General features: G+C 39.9%; 1 protein-coding gene across 5 annotated transcripts in view; it reads right to left on the bottom strand.

Annotated features, from left to right (window-relative positions):
* Positions 1–26,556, bottom strand: part of ADAMTS18 (ADAM metallopeptidase with thrombospondin type 1 motif 18) — a 73,129-nt gene that overhangs the window by 24,566 nt on the left and 22,007 nt on the right. For 3 of the 5 annotated variants that reach the window (XM_082062591.1, XM_082062590.1, XM_082062592.1), the window contains exons 4-16: positions 20,526–20,808; positions 19,290–19,489; positions 18,479–18,562; positions 17,485–17,644; positions 16,754–16,859; positions 13,886–14,023; positions 12,269–12,422; positions 11,172–11,267; positions 10,055–10,203; positions 5,325–5,497; positions 3,467–3,597; positions 3,207–3,330; positions 1,751–1,995 (exon numbers count right to left, since the gene is read on the bottom strand). In XM_082062591.1, the coding sequence (XP_081918717.1) occupies positions 1,751–1,995; positions 3,207–3,330; positions 3,467–3,597; positions 5,325–5,497; positions 10,055–10,203; positions 11,172–11,267; positions 12,269–12,422; positions 13,886–14,023; positions 16,754–16,859; positions 17,485–17,644; positions 18,479–18,562; positions 19,290–19,489; positions 20,526–20,808 (2,043 nt within the window). Of the gene's footprint in view, positions 1–1,750; positions 1,996–3,206; positions 3,331–3,466; positions 3,598–5,324; positions 5,498–10,054; positions 10,204–11,171; positions 11,268–12,268; positions 12,423–13,885; positions 14,024–16,753; positions 16,860–17,484; positions 17,645–18,478; positions 18,563–19,289; positions 19,490–20,521; positions 20,809–26,556 lie in introns of those variants that run through there. The other 2 variants (XM_082062593.1, XM_082062594.1) reach the window with 2 other exon arrangements.

Below are 26,556 nucleotides of genomic sequence, written 5' to 3' on the forward strand. Positions count from 1 at the left end.
AAGTTTAAATAAGCTCTCGAAGGAGCAATAGCCTCCAGTGAAATGTTAAATCTTAATAAAACTCCTTAGCATAATTTGATAGGATGAAAATAGAAGAGTTATTTGGCATTAAAACATTTTTCTTTAATCTTTATTCTGCAAAGTATGTGCAGGACATGCAGCCAAGTAAGTCATCTTGCAGGCCATTTATTATTCATACTTTAGCTCTATAATAATACAGTTCAATCTACTTTGTATTATGACAAGATTCCTGAAAGTTCAGCTTAGTTCATAGTATTTATAAGAGCGCTTGTTTCTTTGGTGTAAGGTCGTTTTGGGGATGATTTGCAGGGAAGTCTGTGAGTTGTAGACCAAACTCTTCCTTGGCCTAAAGCTTCCCTATTAATGCACATACCCAAAATGAAAATTCTTCAACTTTTTAAAAGGCTTTGCAATCATGATAGTCATTTGTGAAAATACACGGCCTTAGCCCACGAGAAACTGTTGTTCTAAAACATGTGTTCACCCTAAAGTACTTTAACATGTGTTCACGGTCCATGAACTTCAGTGGTTCTTAAAGCTAGGTTTAAGTACATTACTCAGTATGAGTAGCAGCAAGGCTCTTCAGTATTCCAAATAAACCCTGTACGGAATAGTTGTGACAGTTTAACTAATCCTTGAAGAATACATGTCATGTCCCAGTTGTCAGTGTAACAGAGCACAGCCGTGTTGGGGACGGGGAGCGCTCAGCCGCCGGCTCTCGCTGGGTGACGGGGTGAGGAGCCGCAGGGCGCTGCCCAGAGAGCAGGGACAGAACGTGCTCTCCTGCTCCCACGTGCACGCCAGAGACAGACGGCCACCGTGCGACAGGGACCCGAGCAGAGCAGCGCTGGAAGGTGCGCGAAGGGACGGAATCCCTTCTGGGGAGGGCTCCTTCCTTCACAGGGGAAGGTTCATCAAACAGGCGTCACAGAGGAGATACAAAGCCAAGCTTTCTAACAAAGCAGGAAACTAATGCAGCTAACAGGGAGCAATGACTTTGGCGATTCAGCCAGAAATTGACCCTCAGATGTCCTGATGCGTTTTGAAAGAAAATCTAGTAAAGCCACCTAATGCAGAAAGGGATTTTTCTTAGAAGTATTAGTGGCCGATCGCAAAATTGGAACAAACCATGTAGGTATCAAATTTGCTTCCTAGTAACTATATTTTCAATACAGCACACCTAGCATACAGAGCAGGTGGCACAAATCTGACTGGAAGATAAACATATATGAAGTCCATTATTTGAGATCCTGTGCCAAACGAAGCTGAATCAACAGAAATTACAGAGCAGCCTATGTGAGGTTCGTTGACCACCTGTGTCCCCAGGCAGAGGTAAAAGCGGCTCCATGCACCTGCTGTTTCAGCAGCATTATTTGAAACTGTTACCATTAGGCCTTGCCATGATGTTACATTCCATTTTTACATTGTGTACCATTTATGGGACGTGTTTATAATCTCTATTACCACTGTGCAGCAACTGAGAAATAATGCTATATGGTGTGTTTAAGGCACTTTCCTTTCACTGAATTTGTGACAGCTTACTGAACTTCAGACCTTGATAAACTGGTGAAAGGCCTTTCAATCTAGCATGACCACACAATTAAGTCTGAATACTGTGGTGACTCAACGCTATTCTTTAATCTTGCTGAGAGCTACAGCGCAGAGCTAAAGCTGTCGTTACTAATTCTGTAATAGACATCAAGGGAAGAATAAACAGAAGAAAGCTTACTTCAAAGACCAGCGTCTCATTAGTCGGTCCGGGTGCGTAGAGACTCTCTGGATGGTTAAAAGAGCGTTGATAATCAAAAACTGTTCCAGCAAAAGAGAACTTTCCTGGCCAGTCAATTGTCCAGTCTCCCGTCAGATAGTACTTGTTGCTGAGGCTGCGCACTGCAAGGTAGCTGGTGGAGATTTCCATCTCGTGGAGCCGTATGCTGCGCGCTCCTGCCGGAACGGTGACCACGGCATAGTAGTCTGAAAGGAAAGAAGCAAGCGACATTTTTGCAGTTGGTGTCCAGACAGAGCTGGTCTATCACTTCTGAGCCAATCTGAAAACGTTGCAGTTATTGCAGACAGCCGTGCTGATCCACCCAAGTTACTTCGTTTCCACAAGGAGAAACCAGTTCTGATTTCAACCCCCTTATGCAGCCTGTAATCAGAGTAACTCAGAGGTACTTCAATTCCTGGAATTTTCCTTTGTGATTAAAGACAAGAAAAAGCAAGTTCACCTGAGAAAAATGCAGAACAGCCTAATGGTTGTTTCACTGTAATTGTTTTACCATGTTTTCCCTGTAGTGCCCTACAGTAGTTGGAAGGTACTACATCATGGACAAGGCTTTTGGGGTGAGATGCACTGGGGTGGAGAGAGCTTTCCCAAATTCCCATACTCCACTGGATCCCCCTGCTGTGAGCCACTCTGAGCATGGAAAAACCTCACCCATCCCACAGCCAGACGAGACACCGCTGACCATCGCCATTAGACACCACACACAGCTGGGGTTGCAGAGCATTCTCTTTAGATTATTTTTCTAGCATTGTACCTCTGTATTATTATATCCTAAACAATTTCCTGGCCTATATCACTGCAGTATTGACTTGTCTTGTGATCAACAGTAAATGGATCCTCAAGGTACCCCCATGGGTAAAGAAACATCTGCATTTCTTGCCTGAGAAACTGCAGCACGGTGAGATTACTTCACAAGAAGCCTGTGACAGTCCACTAAAGCAAAGTCCACCTCCCAGTTACTGGATCATCCACTGCATCGGCTGGACAGCTTCCAGGCAACTTCATTTGAAGTCGGACATGGAAATACTGTCATGTTTGGCATTATGCTGTGTGTTGCTTTTTATATCTTCTACAAGCCCATTCCAGTCAGAGTTGCTGACAGCTATTTTTTCACTTGCCTGAATCCTAAAATCTCTTTTAAGAGGAAATTCACACGTAAAGGGAAAATGTGGCTTAAGAAAAAAGAGGAATGCTTGCAAATTATCTAATCAAGACTTATGGTCATAGCTTTCCTGTTACCAGGAAACAGGGAAACTGTGAACTCTCCTCTCACTCTCCCTGTGATTTTCAGTTCACATCTGGACTTTTAGCCACTGCCCTAATGAGCAAGGAGCCATATATATTACAAGGGGTACGGCAGAGCAATGAGTTGATGATCATGTGGAACAGCTTTCCTTACCATTAGCTTTGTGCTGGATCAAGTATTGGCCTTTAAAGAACTTGCACGTTGAATTATCTCCTTTACAAACTCCACAAGCATCCAATACAGCTTTGGAACCAAGTCCATGATCACACCCTACTTGCTGCAACCAAAAGGCACAAGTGAAGGACTCAGACACAAGGGAATTTGAAGAAACAGCTGCATTTTCCATAAAGGAGTCAATTGCTCACTTAAAAAAAATTGACATTAGGATTGTAAGAAACTTAATTTCATCTTACTTCACATATTCCATCAATGCAAACATCATATTTATTTGGAGAACACAGAGTTCCATCCTTCACTTTGCTGGACATTGCAAAGAAAAAGTCAAAGTCTTCAGCTGTGCAGTACAATTTACATCTGTCTTCCTCTGGAAAAAAAAAAAAAAAAAAGAAAAAAAGGAAGAATGAGCAGACCTGCAGCACAGTTATTGTGTTGGTTGGGTGGGTGGTTGGTTGGTTGGTTGGTTGGTTGGTTGGTTGGTTGGTTGGTTTAGCACCCTGCTATTGTTTCTTCCTGCATCCTCGACAACAAGCCATAAGCATGAATTGTGTGTGATGAAACTTGTTCGAGGTGAGGGTGGCAGAGCCTGGCCCAGGCTGCCCAGGGGGGTTGTGGAGTCTCCTTCTGTGCAGACATTCCAACCCGCCTGGACACCTTCCTGTGTAACCTCATCTGGGTGTTCCTGCTCCATGGGGGGATTGCACTGGATGAGCTTTCCAGGTCCCTTCACCCCTGACACTCTGGGATTCTGTGATATTAGGACCCCAAGATGGGAAGAAATATAGTCAAATACAGTAGCTTATATTATGCTATTTTTAAAGAACATGTGGCTTTGACTGTCCACACATAGAAATTAGAATTCAAAACCAGTGTGAAAACATGCACGTTGCATTAGCTCTGCTGATGTGGCCCTGATTTTAGTTCCACTGGTCCGTGGTTTCCAATTTCATTTTTATTATGAGAAATGGGAGACTGCAATAATTTTATTTAATTTTTAGTTATATAAGATGACACAAATGATCGGCTCACCTGAAATCTAGGACTGGGCTCAGATTTTCCCCTAACAAAAGCACTTTTCGTCTAAAAAAAATCCCAACCATTGCCAATCAAATTTCTTCTTCTATATGGATGGTATGTTTTGCTTATTTTCCCTATTATACAACCTCCACTGTTCATGCTGTGAAACCGTATTTCCTCTTTCCTCTCTTCACATTGGCTATTAGGACATAGGTTTCTAAATACCCACAAAAATGCCTGCAAAGAGTTTTGAAGAAAATGTAATCAGGCTATGAATGAAAGTTACCTGTATGGTTATATCTGTATACAATGACACACGTACCATCACAAGCACATTTGAACAGGCACTAAAGGAAGCAGCTACCAATGTGACATCATCCAGCGACTTTTACTCAAGTAATAGCAATTGCAGCTACAAACTCTGCTTTCAAACCGCAGAAAACATTTGCTCTATCTGATAAAAATGAATACTGATTCCAAATATTTGCAAAATTAAGATATGTAAAGTAAAAATGAACTTTGCTTGTACAAAATAAATAGTTGTTGAGACTTGAACTTTATAAAGACCTCTTAGTAAAGGATGACTTAAAAAACTTATGCCAGTACATGGTTTGTTTTTCCAGTTCTCATGGGACTATACCAGCAAAAAAGTCAAAAGGTTGATTTATTGTTACATGTCAAAATCTGAGAACATTCCGAAGGAAGGAGGATTTCAGCAGTGTTATTGCGGGAGCTCACATTTCCCATGATGAAGAAGCCATGGAAATTGTTTTGTTTTGGTTTCACACTAACTGATATGTAACATAAAATGAAAGAGGGGGTAGCAACAGCCAGGGAGTCACGCTAAGGAGAAAGACTTAAACTCACAACCAAAATCCATTCTGCATGTTCATACAGGCAGTATCGCACAGGAGGCCGGATTCAACTACGCTAGAAAGCAAACACATCTCAAACAAGCCAACTGAGTTTCTGTTTGCTTACATCAGGCTGGTATTCGCCCAAAGAGTATGGATGAATTACAGCTCGTAGCTCACTTCCTGCAATGGCTTTTGCCCATCAGAGCCGTGGCAGAATTACCTTCCACTTTAGTGTACGGCTTCCACTTGTAGAACCAGCCCCGGAAGGGTTTGCTGTTGTACTCCGCGCACTGCTGGGCACGGAAGTCCACGCTGCCCGCCGGACACGGCTGCTTGTGGCAGAGCTGATAAACACGCCCGGAACCCTGGCAGAACTTACCGCCGTACTGGGGCCTACAAAAGAAAATACAAAACAATTATCTTGCGAAACCTACTTTCTGTGTGATTGGCGTGTTACACGTGTATGAGAATACAGAGCAAAGGAGAGGGCGTATTGTCTTAGGACATCAGTATTTCTTAAACGGGCCATTAATTTTCATGGTTTCTAAAACCAAGCAAAGCAGTTGCCATGAATTATCTGCTTGCATCACTGCAAACTCAGCAAAGATGCGACTGTCTAGAGGTGAGGCATGTTTTCAGTAATTTAAGTTTATAGGGCTATTTTGTATTGCCTGGTTTCAATCCTGTTACGCAGCCATTTTCACTCTGCTGTAACCCAGGAATGAACATGTGCAAAGAATTACCTATCACAATAAGAGTTAATAAATTATAACAAAACACCAATCAAACATCAACAGAATGAATAATTACATTTGCTTGCTCATTTGTTTTGTAAAGCATTTTCAACAAATGTTCTTTTAACCAGTCAAAGGAAACAAGAACTACGCAGAGTTGTTCTGTGTTTCGGAATTCATGGAGAGCTTTAAACATGTCACATCCACTTCAGCAAATCCTACCGGGGCATTTTCTTTAATTTTGGCCAGAATTGAAAGACCATATCCTATTGCTCTGCTACTAATAGTACCTTATCAGGATAATAGTTTTTAACTGTTAGGTCTATGCACACGGCTGCAAAGCAACGTAAAATGTACAACTTGCTCTTTTCAAAGTGACCGAGAGGTCTCACAAGCTGCTGAGAGATGTATTCACTCACTTCTCTGTTCCGTATGGATCTACATAGGAATTCATGGGTGTGATTTCTGCGGTTTCACAATGCTCAGGTATACACCTGCGAGTACTGTGCCAAACCTTCAAAACACCGAATTCTGAGCACTCTTTGCCATAATATACTTTTTTCTTTTCATCACATGAAAAGAAATGTAACACTGCTGCATTTGCATACATTTACATAACGATTGTTAACAGCTTAGGGAATACACATGCTTGGAAGACATGCCACGATCTTTCAGTGGACAGCTTGCCCGTGTTACACACACAGAAAGGAAAAAATAGAATACCGAATAATAATAATATAATATTAACTAACGATAATAATTAACAACACTATAAAATATACAGATGCAACAATTTAGCCTGGAGTTATATATTTAAAACCCTAAACACTATGTTACAATTATTCCCCACATCAAGTATCCCATGAATCTTCTCTTAACATGCATCTGACTGGAACAATATGGAGCCAGCTTGGCGCAACGTGGAGGAGAAAATCCCAGTGCTTTTTCTGTTCGCTTCATTGAAAATTTTAGCCCTCATTTGTCTAACCCTCTGACCACAATGGGGCTTGGTTTTTCTGTTCTGAAGCAGCTTTGAATGTACGTAATACCTGGCTTTTTCAGAATTCTGGGCTACAAAACAGTCTTCAAAAGGAAGAGGTGGAAACACACCTTGTTGCTCTATTTAAAACACAGCAAAATGTGTTGTGGAAAACAACAATAACAACAAACCAAACCAAACCAAACCAAAATGCAAAAAAAATAAAAAAAATCAAGGAAACAACAGAAAACCCACAACAAAAAAACCCCACAACTTCAGTGTCTTTTCTTGAGGTCACCTACTAGCTACAGTGACACCAGGTATGATGGCAAAGGTATTATGGATATTATGGATATTCACTGCAACACAACACAGTGAGAAATGCTGGAATTAATGTGGTCAAGGAAAGTATTTCGTGCATTATAAAAGGAATTAGTCTCCAAAATCCTTGACTCCTATTTCTTCATGTTTTGTAATCATTAGATTCAAGTGACAACACTTCTGCTCATGTTATGACCATATTATCATAGGATCACAAAGCTGGACTATTTTATTCTGCGTGATTTTGAAAGGCCTACAAGGTTTTTCACGGTCTTCATTTTTAATTAGTATTTTAAACAGCATAATTAATTCCTATCAGTTTTCATCCGCATTTTCTGTAATTTTTGTTGTACACAAAAGATTGGAAAGATGTGTTCAAGCAATTTGATTGCATACATGCCTAAAACTCCACTCTGCTCTTGCTGAACAATGCGCTATTGTGAAGTGGGCAGGACGCAGTCCCACAGATATGATTTCGGTATTAATTTAAATCTCTCGGGCACTCTTCACGTTCTTTCCCAGCTAAACTATTAAATTATGCAATCTATTTCTATCTTGGAAAAGTACCTCAACTGTAAAATGTCATGATGTATGAAAACCAGATCCAAGAAATTACACTGTGACAATGTACAGAAACGTAATGATTTTAGCAAATCTGCGTGGCTGTGTGTTCCACAGCTGAGCTCCCCGGGTGTGTGAGTGCGGATTCATCCCTCAGCGAGGTGGCAACTCAGAAGCCGTTTCAGAGCTGTTCGGGACTGGTCACGAGAAAGGGATGTGAATTGCTTGGATATTATTTGCAAGAGAAGAATTTCACATGCAAACACGGGCAATGAGATTTTCATAAGCAGCAGCCTGAACTTGTGTTCTTCACCTGTCTTTAAGCTCCTAATTAGATGCATCACCTTTAAAATCACTGGAAACATAGAAATCGCCCTCAATGTTCATAAGGAGTCAGTTGCTGTGGAAAATGGCCTGCTTATTTAACAGCCTCATTTCAGAGTCCAGTCACTTCTTCAGAGACCTGTGCCCCTTGTCCTCATCTCCTACAGAAACACATTTTATTCTTTGTCATTCTCAAAATTTTGCTATCCCAAATCATCAAGCTTTTGAACAAAATAAACATTCACTCCTGCACAAATCTCGATTAGGGAAAGTGAAATAAATCTATTCTATTTGAAATAATATACAGATATGTACTGGAACATATAAACATCTGAAATATATTTCAGGAGTTCAAAAAGAAAGGAATCATTATTCTTAGTTTCTGTGTATTTATAGAGGTGAACAGTGAGCAGTGACCAGGTTATAAATCATTCTGTGTGGTGTAACATTGAAAATAGGTAGTATCATTTTTCTAATGAATCTACATTATATAAAAATGCTATGATGGGAAATGCAGCTACCTGGGTGCATTTCCACACACCACTTATTTACCGTCCTGTCATTTCATCACTCTAACTCCAACAGACTTAAAGCATCTTCTCTTTGCTCTAACTGAATTATCACTAACATAAGGAAATTAAATTTAGTATTAACATGATGCAGTTTTGGTATCGAGTCTTTCTTACTTGGTTACATCAAGTCTTGGATCAAGTCTTACTTTAATTACAACAGACAAATAATTCTGAATGCCAGTTTGAAATGCAAAATGCTACAGTGACGGACACTCATGTCAAAGAGCTTCTCTTTGGAGACCATTTGAAATCAGTGCACCAAACTGAAACATTTTCATCACTGGACACTGATCTGTCACACAGGGAGTGCAAGGGAAGGCTTAGGAATAAATGCAGAGAACAGTGTGCGCACAGACAAATTTAGCAGGCAAAACAGCGACCAGAGCAGGAAGACCAAAATATATGTATGACTTGTAATGCAGACTCTGCATTCTCTTGCTAAATAGTTCAATAAAAGAAACTATCCAGGTAATTTTATTTATCAGAATACACTGAGAAACAACAGAAAAGGTTGAGAAAATGCTCTGCTGTGGATCTGCAAAAATTGTCTTGACTGAGGGTAATAAAGACTATTTTAACTAATTCACATTTTCCTATAACATAGTATATGAAGCGTGGCTGTTATTACTGCAGCACTGTATAGTAGGTGTGAGGCCTCTTTACAGCCTCATGTAAACTGTGTCATATTTTCTCTGGTTTTATTACTGCAGTGTAAATGCTGGTTTTATTGTGTGCAATGAGGAATACATGTGTCTATGCCTGTTGAAGTTGTGTATGAAATAAAACAGTGAAATCCTTTTTCCTTGTAGGTTGAAGTTAATTGAGTACTCAGGAAAGACGCTGGTCAGATAACGCTTTACCTCAACTTCAAAACAGTATTGTAAGGAATAGCAGTATTTACAGTGATAACACGTTCACTAGAGGAAAATACCAGAGATGTTTCATGAGTTCTAGGGTTCAGCACCTTTATTCTGACCTGTGAAACATAAAAGAATGCAAAGAACATGACAGACATACAGAGACATCTGTCTGCAACCATTTTGATATTGACTTTAAACATTTTTCATTTATTGTCCTGGATAATACAATCTCATCAGAAGTCTTAATAGCTTTTAAGACTTTTTTTCCCTTGCTCTTAAATTATTAGGTGTGCATGTCTGTGTGGCGTTTTGTAACTTCTGTAGGTATTTGATAAACTGCAGGGTCACCAAATAAACTGAGAAGGCTGGGCTGTCAAAGTTCTAGTACTGTAGCAATCTTCAGACAGTCACTGCTTTCTAGGATCAGGACGTATTTCTGTCCTTCAGCTACTGACCGGTCATGCTGGACATGAAAGAAAGGCCTTAGAAACATTTTCACACATACTATTTCCCTACAGGAATGGACTCTGGTATTTTCTTTGTTCCATAAATTCGAATAGTTAATAGAAAAATAATACCTTTTCATATCTATGCCTTACTTTGGATTATTGCAGTGTCTTTCTTGATATGTGACCCCACCTCCACAAGTGCGAGTGCATTCTGACCACTCGGACCAGGCAGACCACTGGCCGTTCACGGGCTTGGGTCCGTGATCACCGTACTTGACACACTGTCCTCTTCGACACCACTGCCAAAAGAAGGCCAAAAGACAGCCCGGCGTTAGGGGCACCTACTAGATGCACAAAACAAAAAGTCTACATTCAAAATCTCCAGTGCTTAACTCTAATAAACATGAGGTCACCCACTGAACTCAAGGAGAGTTCACAGTGGAACAAGGACCTGAAGTAGGACACGGACCCACACAATAGTATAGACAAGTAATGTCCTAAAATTTGTCCAAGTTCTGAGTTGAAGATCTCTGAGGTACAAATTTTCAATTCTGTTCTCTTGGAGAGTATCTTTTTGGCTTAATCTTCCCCATATTAACTTCTGGTCCTGTGCTGTCAGAACCTCAAAACTTCCCATGTAATTTAAAAATAGCCCACTAATATTCTGCTAGAATTCCTGCCTTTTAAAATTTAATTATGAAGTGCTACACAAAGAGAAAAAAAAAAAAAAAAAAAAAAAAATAGAACATTTGTCAGTAACTTGAAAATCAAACCAATATTCTACTGGAAGAAACATTACAGCAAAATAAAATATTTTGGGTAAGTGTAGATGACTGTAAATTAGAAGGTTCAGCTAAAACCAATAACCATGCTCTTTCGGTAGTGATCACTGACCATAATAGGCATGGTAGCCTTTGTATAGCAAATATTATGGCTTAAGGAATGTTCATATCGCAGTGGGATTTCAAGCCTTCATCTAACTTCTATTATAATTAATGGATTTTCTTACTGATTTAGATTTACCAGATGTATTTTATTCCACGGGTCGATGGGAGAGGCATCACTCCCTACCATCAGACAGATGCCACTATAAGGACCAGTCCTGACTATGCATCACAATGCGGTCTCTTACAGAGCCATCCAGAACTCCGTGACAGCAAACCCGGAGGGATCTGGATAACACTGGTTTTGACAGGAGCTGGTATTTGACCCCATAAAGTCTAAAACCAAGTTAGAATGACATTGTCCTCTTTATAAAAACACTTACCATGCTTATCCCACAAGCTGTTCCTTCCGCTGCTGGCATGAACTTTGTCTCGCACCTGTGACCCACTTTGTGACACCAGAGAGATTTGCATATATCCTGAAAAGAAAGAGTACTCGCTATAACACACATAATTGCCATTATTTCCTGGAGTTTAGAAAGAGTAAAAAATGATATAAACCTTTGCTACCATAAAACCCATATAAACTTTTCTGATTTTAGAAAATCCAGAGCTTAAGATTCATAGCACAGCCATATCTTGTATATCGCCTTCATGGTTATACACCATTTCACTATATATTTCTTAAAAACTACTTTGAGTGTGAGACTATAATAGAATAAAAACTGTGTTAAGAAGTTTAAGGCTAAAATTTTGATGTCTACAGTGACTATAATGCTGTGGAGATACCAGATTTTCTGAAACAGAGGAGATATCTGGAAACAGTCCCTTCCCAGTGCTGTTCACTCTCTCTTCTTTGGTTATTAGGTGTAGAAGCAACAGAGCTGCCATCACCTGATAAATGTGGTTAGTATAAAATCAATCAAAATACTCCAGGATAATAACAGCAGTAAAAGAAATTATAATACTTCTTTTCAGAATGAACACTCCAGATTATTTAATAAAATGTCTTCTCTGAGGAGATCAGCCAGGAGTGTAGCAGTCACTAAAGTAATGGGTTAATTTAAATCAATCCCTCGTCACAAAGTCATGGGTATAAGTTCTGTTTTTATTGTTCTAAAATAACCCTATAGATCTTTTCCAGACTTTTCAGTCAATGCATAAGGATCAACCAAAATCTAAGAAACTTTGTCCTTACCCCACACAAGTTTTGATCAAAGCTCTAGTGCCTGCTCCTTTCCCTTGGTGTAATAGGGAAGGGCTCACGGCTCTTACGTGTTCAGCTCACTCCTTATGCCTCCTGCAAAGAGCACATTTCCTCTGCAGCTCCCCCGTGACATGCCCCAAAAGAGGCCAGTACCTTCAAAGCTAATTGCCAAGTGAGATAAGGTAGAGAAATAGCCCAGACCTCTGAAGAATGCCATATTACTTGCACTTATTTAGTGTAATTCTAACTTTTCAAAAGTGTATCAGTAGGTACCTTTACAAAGCTGAGGTTGCACAGTTTTGCTTTCATTCCAAATTGCCATTTGCACTGGGTATCAGCATCATAGATCTGCCCTGGCAGTTTGTCAGGGTATTTGTACTGTCCTGTTTGCTTCGGTTCATCAATCAGGCAAGCAGCTTGAGCTGTACTATAATGAGAATGTATATTAATCACGATTATGATCTTCGTATAAAAATATTTAAATTTGTTACAGACCAGCAAAACCACATCATATGGCATACAATACCTTTAACTAGCTTTAGAGATATGCACTGAAATGAGAATATCTGCTTGCAGGAGCCTAAAGATCTTGACATCTTGGTGGTAGCCTGACCTGCGAAGTTTTAAGGAAGCAGGAATTTCCAGGCTTTGGGACTGTTGTGACAACAAGAAAGAATGATGTCAAATTCTTTTCCTCCCTTTAATCTTGTGTAACCAAGAGCAAGGTGATCTGGTCTGCTTCTTTCCCTTAAATGTATTCCCAAAATAAGGACTCAACAGGCACACCGTCTCATTTCGGCATTTGCTTTGTGTGGACTGACAAACAGACGGCGGCAGCAGCTTGTGTGCTTTGGGTTGCCTGTATCCACCTTAAGACAAAAGGTACCCCCATGGTCTAGTTTTCTTTCCTTTGTATCTGCTTGAGAACCCATGTATGCAGAAGGCCACTCCATGCTGGATTTACCTTGCGAGGGTCAGTCTCTCGGAACATATTACTTCTTGGAGGTCTTACGTGACTTTTTAGTTTACAATTTGTTTGTGTACTCGGAACATATTGCATCATTGCAGCAGAAAAACATCACCAGAACTGCGTCACCTCTTCTGGCCACTGCTCGAAGATACTAACTAGGAGTTCAAGGATCAGATCCACAGAACTATCTAGTTGCTCAATTCTCACTCTAAGGAATTAACATCTAAAAGGCCTGTATCGAGTCCAGCTGTTAGTACCGCCTACTCATTTTTTAATAATCATGTATAGTCTACCCATGTAGGGCAAATAAAATAAAAGGAAAGTTGTACAGGAAAGGACTGCAATTCTGATGACATTAAACATAGACCAAAAACCAGCTCCTTTAAAGTATCACTGAATAGTGCCAACATGCTGGAGAAATAATTGGCACCTTTGTCTTTTTCCCTCTTCCCTCGCTCCCCCCAGAACGAGCCTATGAAAAATGTAAAATGTCCTTACGCCATGAGCTAGATCAGGAGCGAAATTCCAGTGAGCAAGGCCACTAATGTTAATTTACATTTTGTAATGGCTTTGGTACCGCTGTGTCTGCCCTCTTTTGTGTTCACTTCCTACTAATTCTCTGCTAAACTTGGCTGCTGACAGGAATGCCTGGGAAAGAATGATATGCCAGCCATTACTGCAGGACATTCACGGAGGGTCAAGTTCATTCTTGAAACGAGGCAGGACAAAACCACTTACATGCCATACCACCTCGATGCTTCCTAAGTCCAAGTGTGTGGGCTTAAATAGTACGTTGGTTTGAGCACATGTTAAAAGAGGTGAATTTCACACTTCACTAATTTTTATGTCTGTTCAAGAATTCAAGCCCATTTAATAAAGATACATTCCCTGGCACCAGCCCAGATTTACATCTGACCTACCTGAGAAATTTGTTGAGATACTGCCTGCTGCATACAGACCAAGAAAACACTCCATTGTTCCCTGTGAGTGTGGGAGACATAATATTACCCTCAGCTTTTCTACAAGGATTTCCTTCTCCATCATGAATCATACCAAAGCTGAAAAGAGAACCAGGTGTGAGAGTGAAAATCTATAGATTAATCACAAACGAGACAAAATTTGGGGCAAAAGAAACACTTTCTGGGTGACAGCTCTATGCTTGAACTCCACGGGGAATGTGGAACTCATCCCTTTCAGTACAAAGGGATGAAGACATATGCGCTATACAAATGACTGTTAGTATGGAACAAGCTCCAATTAACAGCATTCAAATGCTATTGTCATCATACACTTATCTGATGAGAAGAAGACAGTCAGTTTTCTAGGTACATTCAATCTGTACAAAAGAAGGGGCATTGAACGAATCAAATACAAGGTATGAATATAAAAATATGATTCTTTTCCTAATTTCGGCCACCAACTTGCTATGTTATCTCAGGTAAATGACTTTCTTTTCCTCGCCTTTGTTAGACACTGTCACTCACTTTGTCTGGACTGTAACCACTTTAGTGGGAATACTGCCCCTTGTTGGGTGCTTTGCTCGGTCTGCAAAGTCTGCTTTCACTAGGAGAGGTGTGAGGATCATATAAAGAATAACAAGCATTAATAAAAACCATGTTAAAAATGATAAGTTAGGTGGAGCTTATGGATATAATAAAGCTAATTTTCAGTCTTTTTCCTTTCACTGTTTTATATTTACTCACTGTACAGGACATCTGTGGCTTTCAATGTGTTTTGAATAGAAATTTCATAATCTGTTACTTCAACATTGTAGCACATTGGCGACTTTATGGATGTAATCTGTGCACATGCAGGGAATATCTGATTTACTGGACTCCATCCTCCACCGTTATAAATCACTGCAGGCTCATCAGGGTTACTACATGCATTGCGACCAGCTGAGGCTCCAAACTTGCTAAAGTATATGGCTCCTTCTATAAATGGACAAAAGAAGTCCCAACGGAGCTGGTATGTGAGAATCAGTTATAAAATAATAACTTTGTTCACATGCATTGCAGCCGAGGAACGCACAGTTTATATGGCCACTGACACAGCGGGCTCTGAGCTCCTGTTAAGCTTTCAGGTAAAAACACAAACGACTTAAAGAAAACCACAGAAACGTAAAACTGAAGCTACTCGGTGGATCACAGAGTGTGACCTATACAGTATGCAATATTCTCCTACTACGAAATCCTTAGGTTAATATATTCCCAGCAGAGCTCAGCACCCCTGAGGCTGGCACAGAGCTTGTCCTCCAGGAATCTCTGTGTCACACAGACCAAAATCTGTTGTCTTCCCTCACATAGAAAATTGTCTTAAGAACATGGACACAAACAAATTGTAATAAAGACATGTTGTATCTGGCACAGATTTTGTCCAGGAGGTAAGATTCATGTTATTGGACATAGTATGGAAGTATCCCAAAGAAAGGCTGAAGATTCATATGAGAATCAAAGGCAGTGGTAGAAAAAAAAGATTAAAAAAGTAAAAGATTTCCAAGCACAATCGGTCAAAGCAAATAAGAAAATAAACAGGAAGGAGACTAAATGGGATAATTCTTTAAAAATAAGCTAATGGCCTGATTCTCTCCTAATACTGATCGAAGAGCATTAGAAATGTACTGAGGTCAGTGAGATTGCATTAGTGCGACGGGATGATCTGCCACTACATATTTTACATATTTGGTCCCATTGAAAGTGTTGGCACAATTTCCACGGGCTCTACTGGTAGCTGGATTATTCTTTAATTCCGTGTTTGCCTTTAGATGTACAGAAACCTGTGAAAGGGTCACTTATGTAGACATTAGGTCATAGTATATACTGTAGAGCATATTTGTACAATGAAAACTAAATAGTCCTGATTCAGTCATGCAGAATCGGAAGGATTCATGCCTTGATCAAACAGCAGAATACAGTACCACTGCTTTTCAAAGATATTTTGTGCAGTCATGTTGCTGCACAAAATAAAGATCCTGTGCCCATGTTTTATCCGACTCTTGATTTCAGGCTTGTACCACAATGATAATCTATGCTTCTATAGAGACAGTGGTTAGGCAGACTTACCACAGAAATAAAATGGAAATCCAATGGATATAGTTACAGAAAGGCAGAAATCACCACAAAGGAGGTTTTTAGCCAAATCATGCATTATATAGGTAGAGGGAATCAAGAAGAACATGTCACGAATGGTTCCCAGATCCTGCTGGGAAAGGGACCTCAAGGAGACTCAGAGATCACTGCTCCATCCTGTAAGCTGCAGAGCCCTTTTCTCTCTCTGGAGCAACCACACTGATACTAGAAGCAATTTGTCTACCAGAACACGGCAGCAGTGTGAGAAGCTTAGAGATTACTGCTGTCAGCTTTACTGTTTGTTCTGGTTATCACCTGGAATATATAAAATGTCAAAAAATAAAAGGAAAGCAGCCTGGGCAGGTGATTCACCATTTCACGCTGAAGGACACACCTCTGAGGGAACAGTCTTGACTTTCTTTGCCCTCAAATCGCCTATAGTTTCCCATCAAATCAGAAAGCTGTAAGGTACCTCTATCAGAATAAGGTCCCTCCGCCTATGGCAGTAAAATTAATAAAATCCCACAGTAGTTCTTTTTATGATTGTTGGAGAGACAATATTTAATAAGGCAAATGCATTAACTGGATTGCTCTCTATATGCTAATCATTATATAGCTCTCTATAAATGACCCGTATTTAATTTATATTAACTGGTGCAATGTTTCCATTCACTTACATATTTATTTATAGAAGGAGCATGTAAGACTCCTGAAACTTACTTGTGTCCAGATTCATGAGCAATTGTAAAAGCCAGTCCAAGGCCTGTATCTTCATTAATGGTGCAACTACGGTATTTGCTGCACATGCCACTGATGGGTGCAAATCCTGAGGGAAGGACGCAGTAGATTAGCTTGTTCCTCTACAGAATTCCGAACACATACATCATCTCCACTGGTCCTAATAAGCCAGTCTATTGTGGTGCATGAGGATGGTTGTCTACTTCATCAGGTTTATCATGGAACAATTACAGCAGGCTTTCACGTGACAATAAAGGGACTCCTGTATGAGAAGTATAAATCAAACCTAACCTCCCAAAATACACTTTATTTGTAAAGACTATTCTTTCCCCCCTCGTGCCTTTAATTCTCCCAAGTTAGGGAGGAATCCCATTCCAAAAGGGCAAGTAGGCACAAAAATTAAAGAAAAAAAAAAAAGAGTTGTTCAGACATATTGTCAAAATCAAAAATATTCCTTGAAGAGGTGACAATCCAAAAGGATTATATCACATAGCTTATTTTACCGCTTCTGGGGTAATGACACCAGCAATACTCTTTCTCTGCTAGGTACCTCAAAGGCAAATATGTACAAATACTACTGTTCTTTCCTCTTTGAGAAGGCTAACATTATGTGCAAAACTGGGCTTTTTAATTTTAAAACATCTCAATATCTATTAATTAAGATGCTGCTGTTGCTATCTGAAAGTTTTTTAGAACGTGTTTTCATCCCATACCTAAGGTATCACAGGGCTCGTTTTTCCAGGAGCAGATATCAAAGCCCGTCAGCAGGATGGCGTGGTCGTGGCGCTTCCCGTTCTTCCCGACCAGCGCAGATTGCCACTGACAGAAGCTGTTCAGCGACTGGTCTGCATGGTGGTTGATCAGTAATCCGCCCTGTGGGTATTTCAGACACAGAAACAGGGTGCTTCCATCAGTCTTGAGAAAGGCGATTGTAAGAATAAGAGCCAGTTAGGGAGAAGGGATTACTTTTTCATATTTATTCTACATAAATTTCTGCATTCCCATGTTAACTATCTGTGATGACCAATTCAGGTGATGAGTAAATCTTTTACAATTGTAAAATAAAACTTCACCTCTCTCAGATATTTTCAAAGTCAGTGGTTGGAATTACAGTATACAAATACATTTGATTCCTGATAAAGCCAAACACTAAACCATTTCCAACCTTGTGATTAAAATGTTTGGAGATTTTGGTGGAGGAAAAGTATTGTCCAAGTAGCTCAACCCATCACACATTTCTTTTCATCTTTTGTCTCAGCACCCTTGCCAAAAGAAATGGCTCCTCTCCCACCTTTTGTTACACTCTATCTTCAGTTTGGGTTTTTTTACTCCTTCCCCCTTCTGATCATCACATCCTGGAAAGCCCTGTTCAAAATATTTTATCTATTTAAATAGTACATTTCTCATTCCAGCCATTTCTGTTCAAGAAGATGCTGGAAATTGTTAGGTTTTATCTTACCAGAAGCATTTCAGTGTTTCTAAAGAACATTTATATGAAATGAAGATTCCAGTATCAAAACCCGAGAAGCACTGAAATGCAGAAAAGTGTGATTTTGGAGTGTTTTGTGATTTTATTCTTCTTCTCATGCTTTACGTCTTAAGAAACCTCTAATGGAAGTTCATGCACATAACATGGGGACACTCGGTGCTCCCTGTGAACAGAAGCAAATGAAGCACATACCACACAAACATTCCGACACAACTTACAGGCTCTTGTTCCAAAAGAAGAAGGCTCACAACAATAATGTTTATATCACTTCCAATTGTTCCATCTTTAAACAGACTAGACACCTGCAATGATTATGGAAGAGGAAATATCATCTACATGTATTTTTCTTTAGCCTATTGAGTTATTGCATTGGGCTTCAATTTTCCATACAAATTAATGGAGTTATATACCTTGTAGGATTAATCCGAAAGAGCTTAACCCAGAAGAATTATGTCCCAAATCACAATACTTATTCAAAAAGCCTGAAGACCTTATATTATTTTCAATGGGCTTTGCTCTGGCCTTGCTCTCCTGGATCAAGTATAATCAAGTTCAAAGTTCAGGTTTTGTAATGCTGAACTAAAGAGCAAAGCCACAACGGAAAACATCTTTCTAGGGAAATTATACTCTTTTTCTCAAAATAAATTTCTGCCGTCTCAAATAATTTTCGTTTCAAGGAGCGACAGCAGGCAAAACTGACTAAGCTTCATGATACTAAATGGAATTAAAGCCTCAGTTTCACAGTATCTGCCTTTTTCGTACTATACAAGAAATATTTGAGAATAGGTTTTTTGGTTTTTTGGGGTTTTTTTTTAACCTACAGTACTATTGCCAGAGCTATGATAACCTGGGGTTGTATCTTTAAAGAGCTTTTTTTGATTTTGATTTGAGCATTAGATGAAGCTCGAAGAAAGGCTTGCATAAGGTGCCCCTGCTCTTTTTGGTATCACTATCTGTCTAATGAAAGATCCTATTCTGACATAACAATAGTCCATGGGCAAAACATATTGCAGTTACACCACATCTTACCATATTCATAACTGTTAAGATGTAGGTTGTTACATTTTCCTTGCCATGTTTCTCCAACATTTTTTTATCTGCCACAACAAGGGTTTCAACATTTAGACTTCCATTTTTCTGAATTTTAGCAGACGACCTTTTGTACCTTGCAGAAGCCCCATACTCATCCGAGCGAACGTACGTCTCTTCTGTGGGTGGCTTGGGTGCATCTACAAGGAAATAAAACTCAGTTTGGAAAGAGTTCAGATCGCCCATCAACAGTTTCATCAGAAAATTTAGTATCAGAGGTTCAGAGCGTCAGCTTATTTTTACACCATGTGATTTAATACTTATGGCCAAGTTCTTGTATATTTATTAAAAAAGACCTGATGCATTCCTGAGGGAAGAGTGGCTACAGGGAGAGAAGGAAATGGGAGCACCACATTCGTATGCAATCAGCTGCTTAAAATAAGGAATTAATCTAATAAAACAGTAGCATCTGTGGCAAAAAATATACACAGAATTTTTAACAGAATATCAACTTCTTTTCCTTCCTTTTGATAACTACCTGAGGTGTTTGACACGTGCTACTTACACAGCAGGTGGTAAAAAACCTCCTTTCCACACCAGATGTCCACCGTCAGTACAGAAAGGAGACACACACCCGAGCAAGATTCCTGGGTCTAATGAAGGACTCAGAATAAACCTTGGCAGGATAATATATTCCAATATGTTTTTTAAGAGGTGGCTGCGAAACCTTGTTTAAACAACTTACATGGGAGGTTCTTTTTGAAGATGTCAGTTACCAAAAATTTCATTATCAAATGGTGAGTTCTGAAAGACTTATTCTCTGTCCTGTCAGAAATTAATGATTTGGAAGACATTTTCTCCATCTTCAAGCCTAATTAGTTATATTTCCTCAAACTAACAGAGAGCATTTCAGGGACTTGGCATCCATCGCTGTGCAAAAGCAGCAGTCTAAACCAGAATTCCTTACTGAAAACTACATGAATGTCAAGAAAATCAGGCAAGGGATCTTTTAATCTAGGTAGAAAATAAGAAAACTAAGTGTTGATTCTGATGGCTTAATAAAACAGATAACCACATCAACTTAAAGGAGTTTTCTCATGTCTATTTCACTTTAGAAATGTGTAATTTAAACGTAGTATGTCGCCATCACAACCATGACAATGAGCCACACCTCAGAATCACCACATAGTCTCTAAGAGCCTCTACCAAACAAGGAGTGAAAGTTTCCTTACATACATTTCTTGCGACGTCCACAAAAATGCTGCTTTTGAACCCTTCCGTGGTGGTAACCATTCGCTTGAGCATGATACTTGTGGGCACTGGGAATTCTGTGATGACCAAAAGAAAAGTATTTGGGATTGGACTCTACTGTGTACCGGTGCACCTTCTCTTCTGCGGTTCGTTTGTACAACACGTGAGGATGGTGTCCAGCAGGTGACGTGTAGTTGTGCTCCTGCGCTAGCTGCTGAGGTAATGGAGATATAAGGAACTCGATCTTCTGTGTCCTTATCAAACCTGACTAAAAAAAGAAACATCACCACAAATTAGAGAAAAGACTGCCAAGGTTGGGAGCTGGAACATGCTAGCTCTTCAAGGGAGCTCCCTTCAAAGCCCAGACAGATTGAATTGTGCTCCTCTAAGTTACATTTACTCAAGATATAACCCAAATAGTCTTCCCAATTGAAGTGTGTATTGTTTCACTTTGCAGGTGACCAGGTTTCATGTTTGGTAACACACAGAACGAGAATGTTGTAGAACTGGCAGCACAGCACCTTTGCACAGGTGCATGAATAAGTTAATAAGCAATATGAATCCATTCTTCACAATATAGATTTGTTTGTGTGTTTGTGCACAGGATATACAGTCTCGCACAAAAAGAAAATGCTTTTGGAAAATGCAACTTCTAATAAATGCATATATTAGTAAAATTAATTGTTTGAATTAAGATTCAGGCTTTTTGCAGCACGAAGTATTTTCAGATGAGAACCCCAGACTTAGGGTCACTCTAAGCAGAAACGTGAGCAGATTATGGTGCAGCAGCACACACTTGAAGCATCTGAACATTTTAATACTATCATTCAGTAATCAACTCATCGCAATTTAATCATCATAAAGGCAGTTTAAAATCTATGCTCTCCTACAACAGAAAACTGATCAGTGAAAGCAAGTATCTGACTGTTTTCCTTCTTGGATCCCTGAAAGACAGAAGTAAGTATGGGAAAACTACGCTGTATTTTTCACATAGTATCTGTGCATAATACTGCACATGTGATGAAGTGTTTCCAGGATCAGGGCCAGGGAAATGTGGGTGGCACTGAGGAAGTATTTCCATGCAGCTCATTAATCAGTTATGATTTTATTTCATTTCTTGGTTTTGTAAAACATGTTGTAATAAACACCCTTTTTCACAAAGTCAAAAACCAAGAAGAAGTTTCATCAGGTAATTCTATTACATTATATATACACGTAATACTAGATACAGATTTTTGGTTTGGATGAGTGAGACTCTACCATATGCCAACACCCTCCTGCCAAAATTGACATCCCACGAGGACTATAGATCTCATGCTAAAGAAAAATATGTGCAGACAAAGAAATGTCAGTTGCAAACTATCCTGCCCGACATCTTAAGTCCTCCCAGATCATGATTCCACCTCTTTGAAAATGCACCCATTGGACATGTATCCCCTGGGCCCTTCTGAAATGGACGCTTTCCTTGGGCCTGACCGCCAAGGACCAAATGCCAAGGGTATCAGAAACAGAGGAGTTTGAATGCCTAACGTAAGCACTGCATTTCTTAAGGACTTGTGGAATTCTCTGCACTTTCAGAACTGTTTCCCATGAGGAAACTCAACAGAAAATTAAAAGCAAGTGAAAATAGAAGTTACACATTAAGTCTTCACATCTTTAACGGTTTACTAAGCTAATGGTAAAATTGACTTTAAGTCTATTCCGGCTGAAAAGATTTCTCAGACATGTACAGGTCCTCAACAGTCCGTAATCATCCATTATGTCCTTTCCATGGAAACTCACTTCTGTCTTTCCAACTCAAAGGTATCTTCGCAGCACTCCCTAATCTGGGCGTCTTTCACAGGGGCCTAATAACAGCACTCGTTAAATCATACTGTCATCTTAATTTTGAGAATAGAAGAGATTCCATATTATGAACTGGGAGGGTCTAATTGCCTCCTGAAAAATAATATGAAAACAAACACAGATGATATTCTGATTTTCAATTTGCTCCCTCTCCTTTCTTCAGCATGAATTCATAATTACTTGTCTCAGCCTACATCTACCTAACATTCTATATGAAGGTTAAAATTGCCTCTGTCAATAAGAGACAGGCTTTAAATAATTGACAAGAATTTAACTTGCCTGCTCACTGCAATGAGTTGGCATATTTCAAATGTCAGATCACATTTGGTCATGTCGAAGTACTTTCCTTTAAGGAAGAAGACTAATATTTTTAATCCCTATGATGTGTGTCATCACACAATTTAAAATGGTTCTGAGAGGCAATCTTTATCTACTAGAGTGCCCTGATAACTGGACACTGCTAAACGACTTCTTTTCTCATCTGGAGAACAAAAACATAGCGAATCTGGTTTTTATTTCCCCATTTTAAAGGTTTCAACATCTGAAACTATTCCTGTAGGATTCATTTTGTAAATGATTCAAACCATATGAAACAAAGGGGTTTCTACATTTTTGCTGTAAGAAACTGTCCCTGATGTACACCAAGTTTCAGCCCTAAATGTTACTCCTATATTTAACATTATAAGGGTGGGATGAGAACTGGGGGGTGGGAGGAAGCGGAGCCAATTCTGGGCTCCACTCTGCACGTATGCTGCTGCACCTCCACGCGGCCTCCAGCTGACGGAGGCCTTACAACTGCACTCTATTTTCCAGCACAAATGACCTTAAATTTCCAATCAGACTTCTTCCCTTTGGGTTCTACATCAGACACATCCTCCAAATTCAAAAATGTTCTGTCCAGGAGAGCTGCCTTTTTTTTGATACCATCCAGTTTTATGAAGTTGTCAAGAAGACAGGGGGATTGCCACAGAACGGTCTCAACACTCATTTACCATTTATTCCAGCTACGAGATGGATTCAAGGATTCACATTGGTAGCTTCAAAGTAACGCTGAGAATGCTGCCCTGGCTCCTGACAGAGGTGCAGGCCTCTGGGCGGCATTGGCCACGAACTGTTCTTGTAGGTTCTTGAACTTTAGCCTTAGGTGCAGCAAAGTGGGCTACAGCTGTGGCCATGGTGGCCGGCACATGGGCCAGCTCAGAAATGCCAGCGCACAGAGGCACGATGCTAGCACAGAATAATCTTTACTAATTCTATACTGCTAAGAAACCCTGGTTTGTTGAAGGCCAGATTTGGGCTGGTCTAGAGCCTGGGGATTGTGTTGGGGGGTTTTCGTTTTGGTTTTGTCTTTTTGTCTTGGTTTGGTTCCTTTGGGCTGGTTTGGTTCACTGGGTTCATTTGGGTTTTTGTTTGTTTTCTGGGGTTTTTTTTAAGGATTTTTTCTATAAATACATGAACCATCTCTATGACTGTGAGTTAGATGCAATACGTTTATCTGGCTCAAATATTACAGGAGGTGAACAAATGCTGTCAAAATTGTCACGGAAATGTATGCATTTGTTTTTCCGAATGCTAGCACAGCTTTAAGTATACGCGTGATTTTCCCTGAATCAGAACTCAATCATATCTTTCCGTTCATTTGATGGGTTTGGGACCCACCAAGGAGAGGGTCAGGTAGGTCAAAACTCCATTTTAATTTCAGATTCTCTGCAACTATAACAGGATGAGAGAAAGCGGGATGACAAAATCTAACGTTTTTACTAAGTCTAGACAACACAGCATGAAAAAGACCAGGGACTCCTGTCTACTCCCTCTCCCTCCCGCTGTGGCTCTCACTAATAATAGTAGTAATTGTGAGAATATGGTGGGAAGGAAAACCCAAGAGATTGCTCAGCTGGAATTTGCTGTTCGCTTGTTCTTCCCTCACAACACATATTTGCTGTCCTGTAAGGGATGTTCCACGCCTTTGGAAAGTAGACAGAAAGGCATACGTTGATCTGTGTAGCTAGCAAATAATTCTGAATCGCTAAATTAGAGGAACTTGCAGTTTGTTTGCGGAAAAGTTGAGAAGAAATGAGAAGGCCACATTCCTCCCACTTATTATTTGTTATTAAATGTTTGCTTAGCTTTGGGCTAAAGGAATTTTCAGATCCAATATGTCTTTGTGAAATTCCTCGGTATCAGGGTGTTATCACCAAGGTAAGGCAGTTGGTTTGTTGGTGTGTCCCAAAATGAAATCTGGACAAGGGAAATAACAACATATCTGCTCCAAGAACTTTTTGAATTGAAATTAGGCTATAAACTGAAAAATGAGAGAATTTTTTAAACCACTGAAATGTCACCTTAACTATACAAAACCAGGTAAATCTCCCACTGACTTCAGACCCACATGGAATGGTTTTGAGAGCCATGCTCTAACATACCTGGGACATTGGCCTCTGACTGGGACAGCACAAAGGCTGCTCCCATTTGCCCCCCTGCGTTCTTAGACTCCGAGTGCAGCCTTTGGCAGCTCACCAGCCTGTGAACCTAATTCACTTCGAGGTTTCAGCATCTCCAAAAGACAGCAGTGAAAGCAAGGGAAGGATTTTCAGAACTTACATTTCATGCCTATATGTTAACAAAACTAAGTTTGAGATAGCAGACAAACTCTTGCTCTAAACAAGAAGAGTCTCATGACTGTGGGTTCTCTGCATACAAGGCATTTTCATTACATGCTAATTAAATTAAAGGCAACAGCTTGGCCATATGCATATTTAAGTTACAAGGGTTTCATAAACCAGATGCAAATAATGAGGTAAGAAGCACAATGAAGTGAAACTGAGAATTAAAACACATGAAAAAATGAATTGCAATGTCTCTGCTAAACTTAACTACTTAATACTCATTAAAGCAAAGTTAAATTACAGTTTGTTGGAAGATGGTACTATCTCAACTAAAGCACTATGAAGTTTACATGTATTGTCTAAGGAATACTACTTATATCTAGAGTACTTTATTCAATGTTATGAGTATATACATAGAACTGGGTGTTAAACGAAACACCGTGCCTTAACTGATAGCAGCTAAAACAATGGCCACAGAAATCAATGAAGTCTGTAAGATCAGATGGGTGTGCATGTACTCAAGATGAAAAAATCTCTCAAGAGGAGGAGTTAAATGCAGTTTCACATCCATTAAAATAGTTCCAAATATTCATGCAAAGTTATAAAAGACTTGACAAAAGGCCAACTGAAATTGGCATAAGGCTTCCACAGACTTCAGTGGACATTGATCCAAGACTTCTGTTGAGATATTTCCCAACTGTCCAGCTCCTAAAAAATACAAATCATTGATTCGAACACATCTTGACGAGAGTTACAGCACGTAAAGTACAGACACATAAAGTACAGGTCTGAGTTCTACTTGAAACTAATAAAAATGTAAATTAAGAACTTCCTTGAAATACAAAAAATAAGAAGAACTAATGACCTAAGAACTACAGTTGCTGGCTATTTCAAAGTATCTGAGGTCAAAGATGTCTATGTATCTAGTATTCACATCACAATATTGTTGGGACCAAGTCATGTCCCAGCATATCCGAGTCTTTCCTCATTCACTTTGCAGTGAGATCTCATGGAATTATCATAGCTGCAGTCCATTTTAATCAAACTCCCTCTGTCTGCCCTGATGCTCTGCTAAGTCTCTGGCACTTTGGCATCATAAAGGAAACACAACAGACCTGTCTCTGCCACCTCAGAACGCCGCTGCTGGAGGAGAGGCTCCTGTAGCTCAGATGTCCCACCTGGGGCATTGTCTGCCAGAATATTTCACACACTGGAATAATGAGCATCTTAGAAGCAGAAAGGGAGTATGATACAGATCATAGAACATGAAGCTACTCACACAACTTAGAGCTACCTGACAAAAGCCATGAGTTGCCTTTGGGCCCTGACTGGCATCTAGAATTGGGCAGATGGCAATTTTCAAGCACCAGCATACCGCACTGTGTGCTAGAAGAAGGGAGAGGTCTCCCCATAACTCCTGGACCTCTGCTCAGATTCCACCCCAGGCTGATGGGGAGATGGGGCGCTTCCCTCAGGCTTTATAAGCAGATAATGGTAGTGCCTTCACAAAGAACACAAGTGATCTTCATGTTGCGATCAGCCGTCCATTTGCTCTGCACATGCGC

The sequence above is a fragment of the Streptopelia decaocto genome (genome assembly GCF_964273445.1).
Source record: "Streptopelia decaocto genome assembly, chromosome: 11".
Taxonomy (NCBI): domain Eukaryota; kingdom Metazoa; phylum Chordata; class Aves; order Columbiformes; family Columbidae; genus Streptopelia; species Streptopelia decaocto.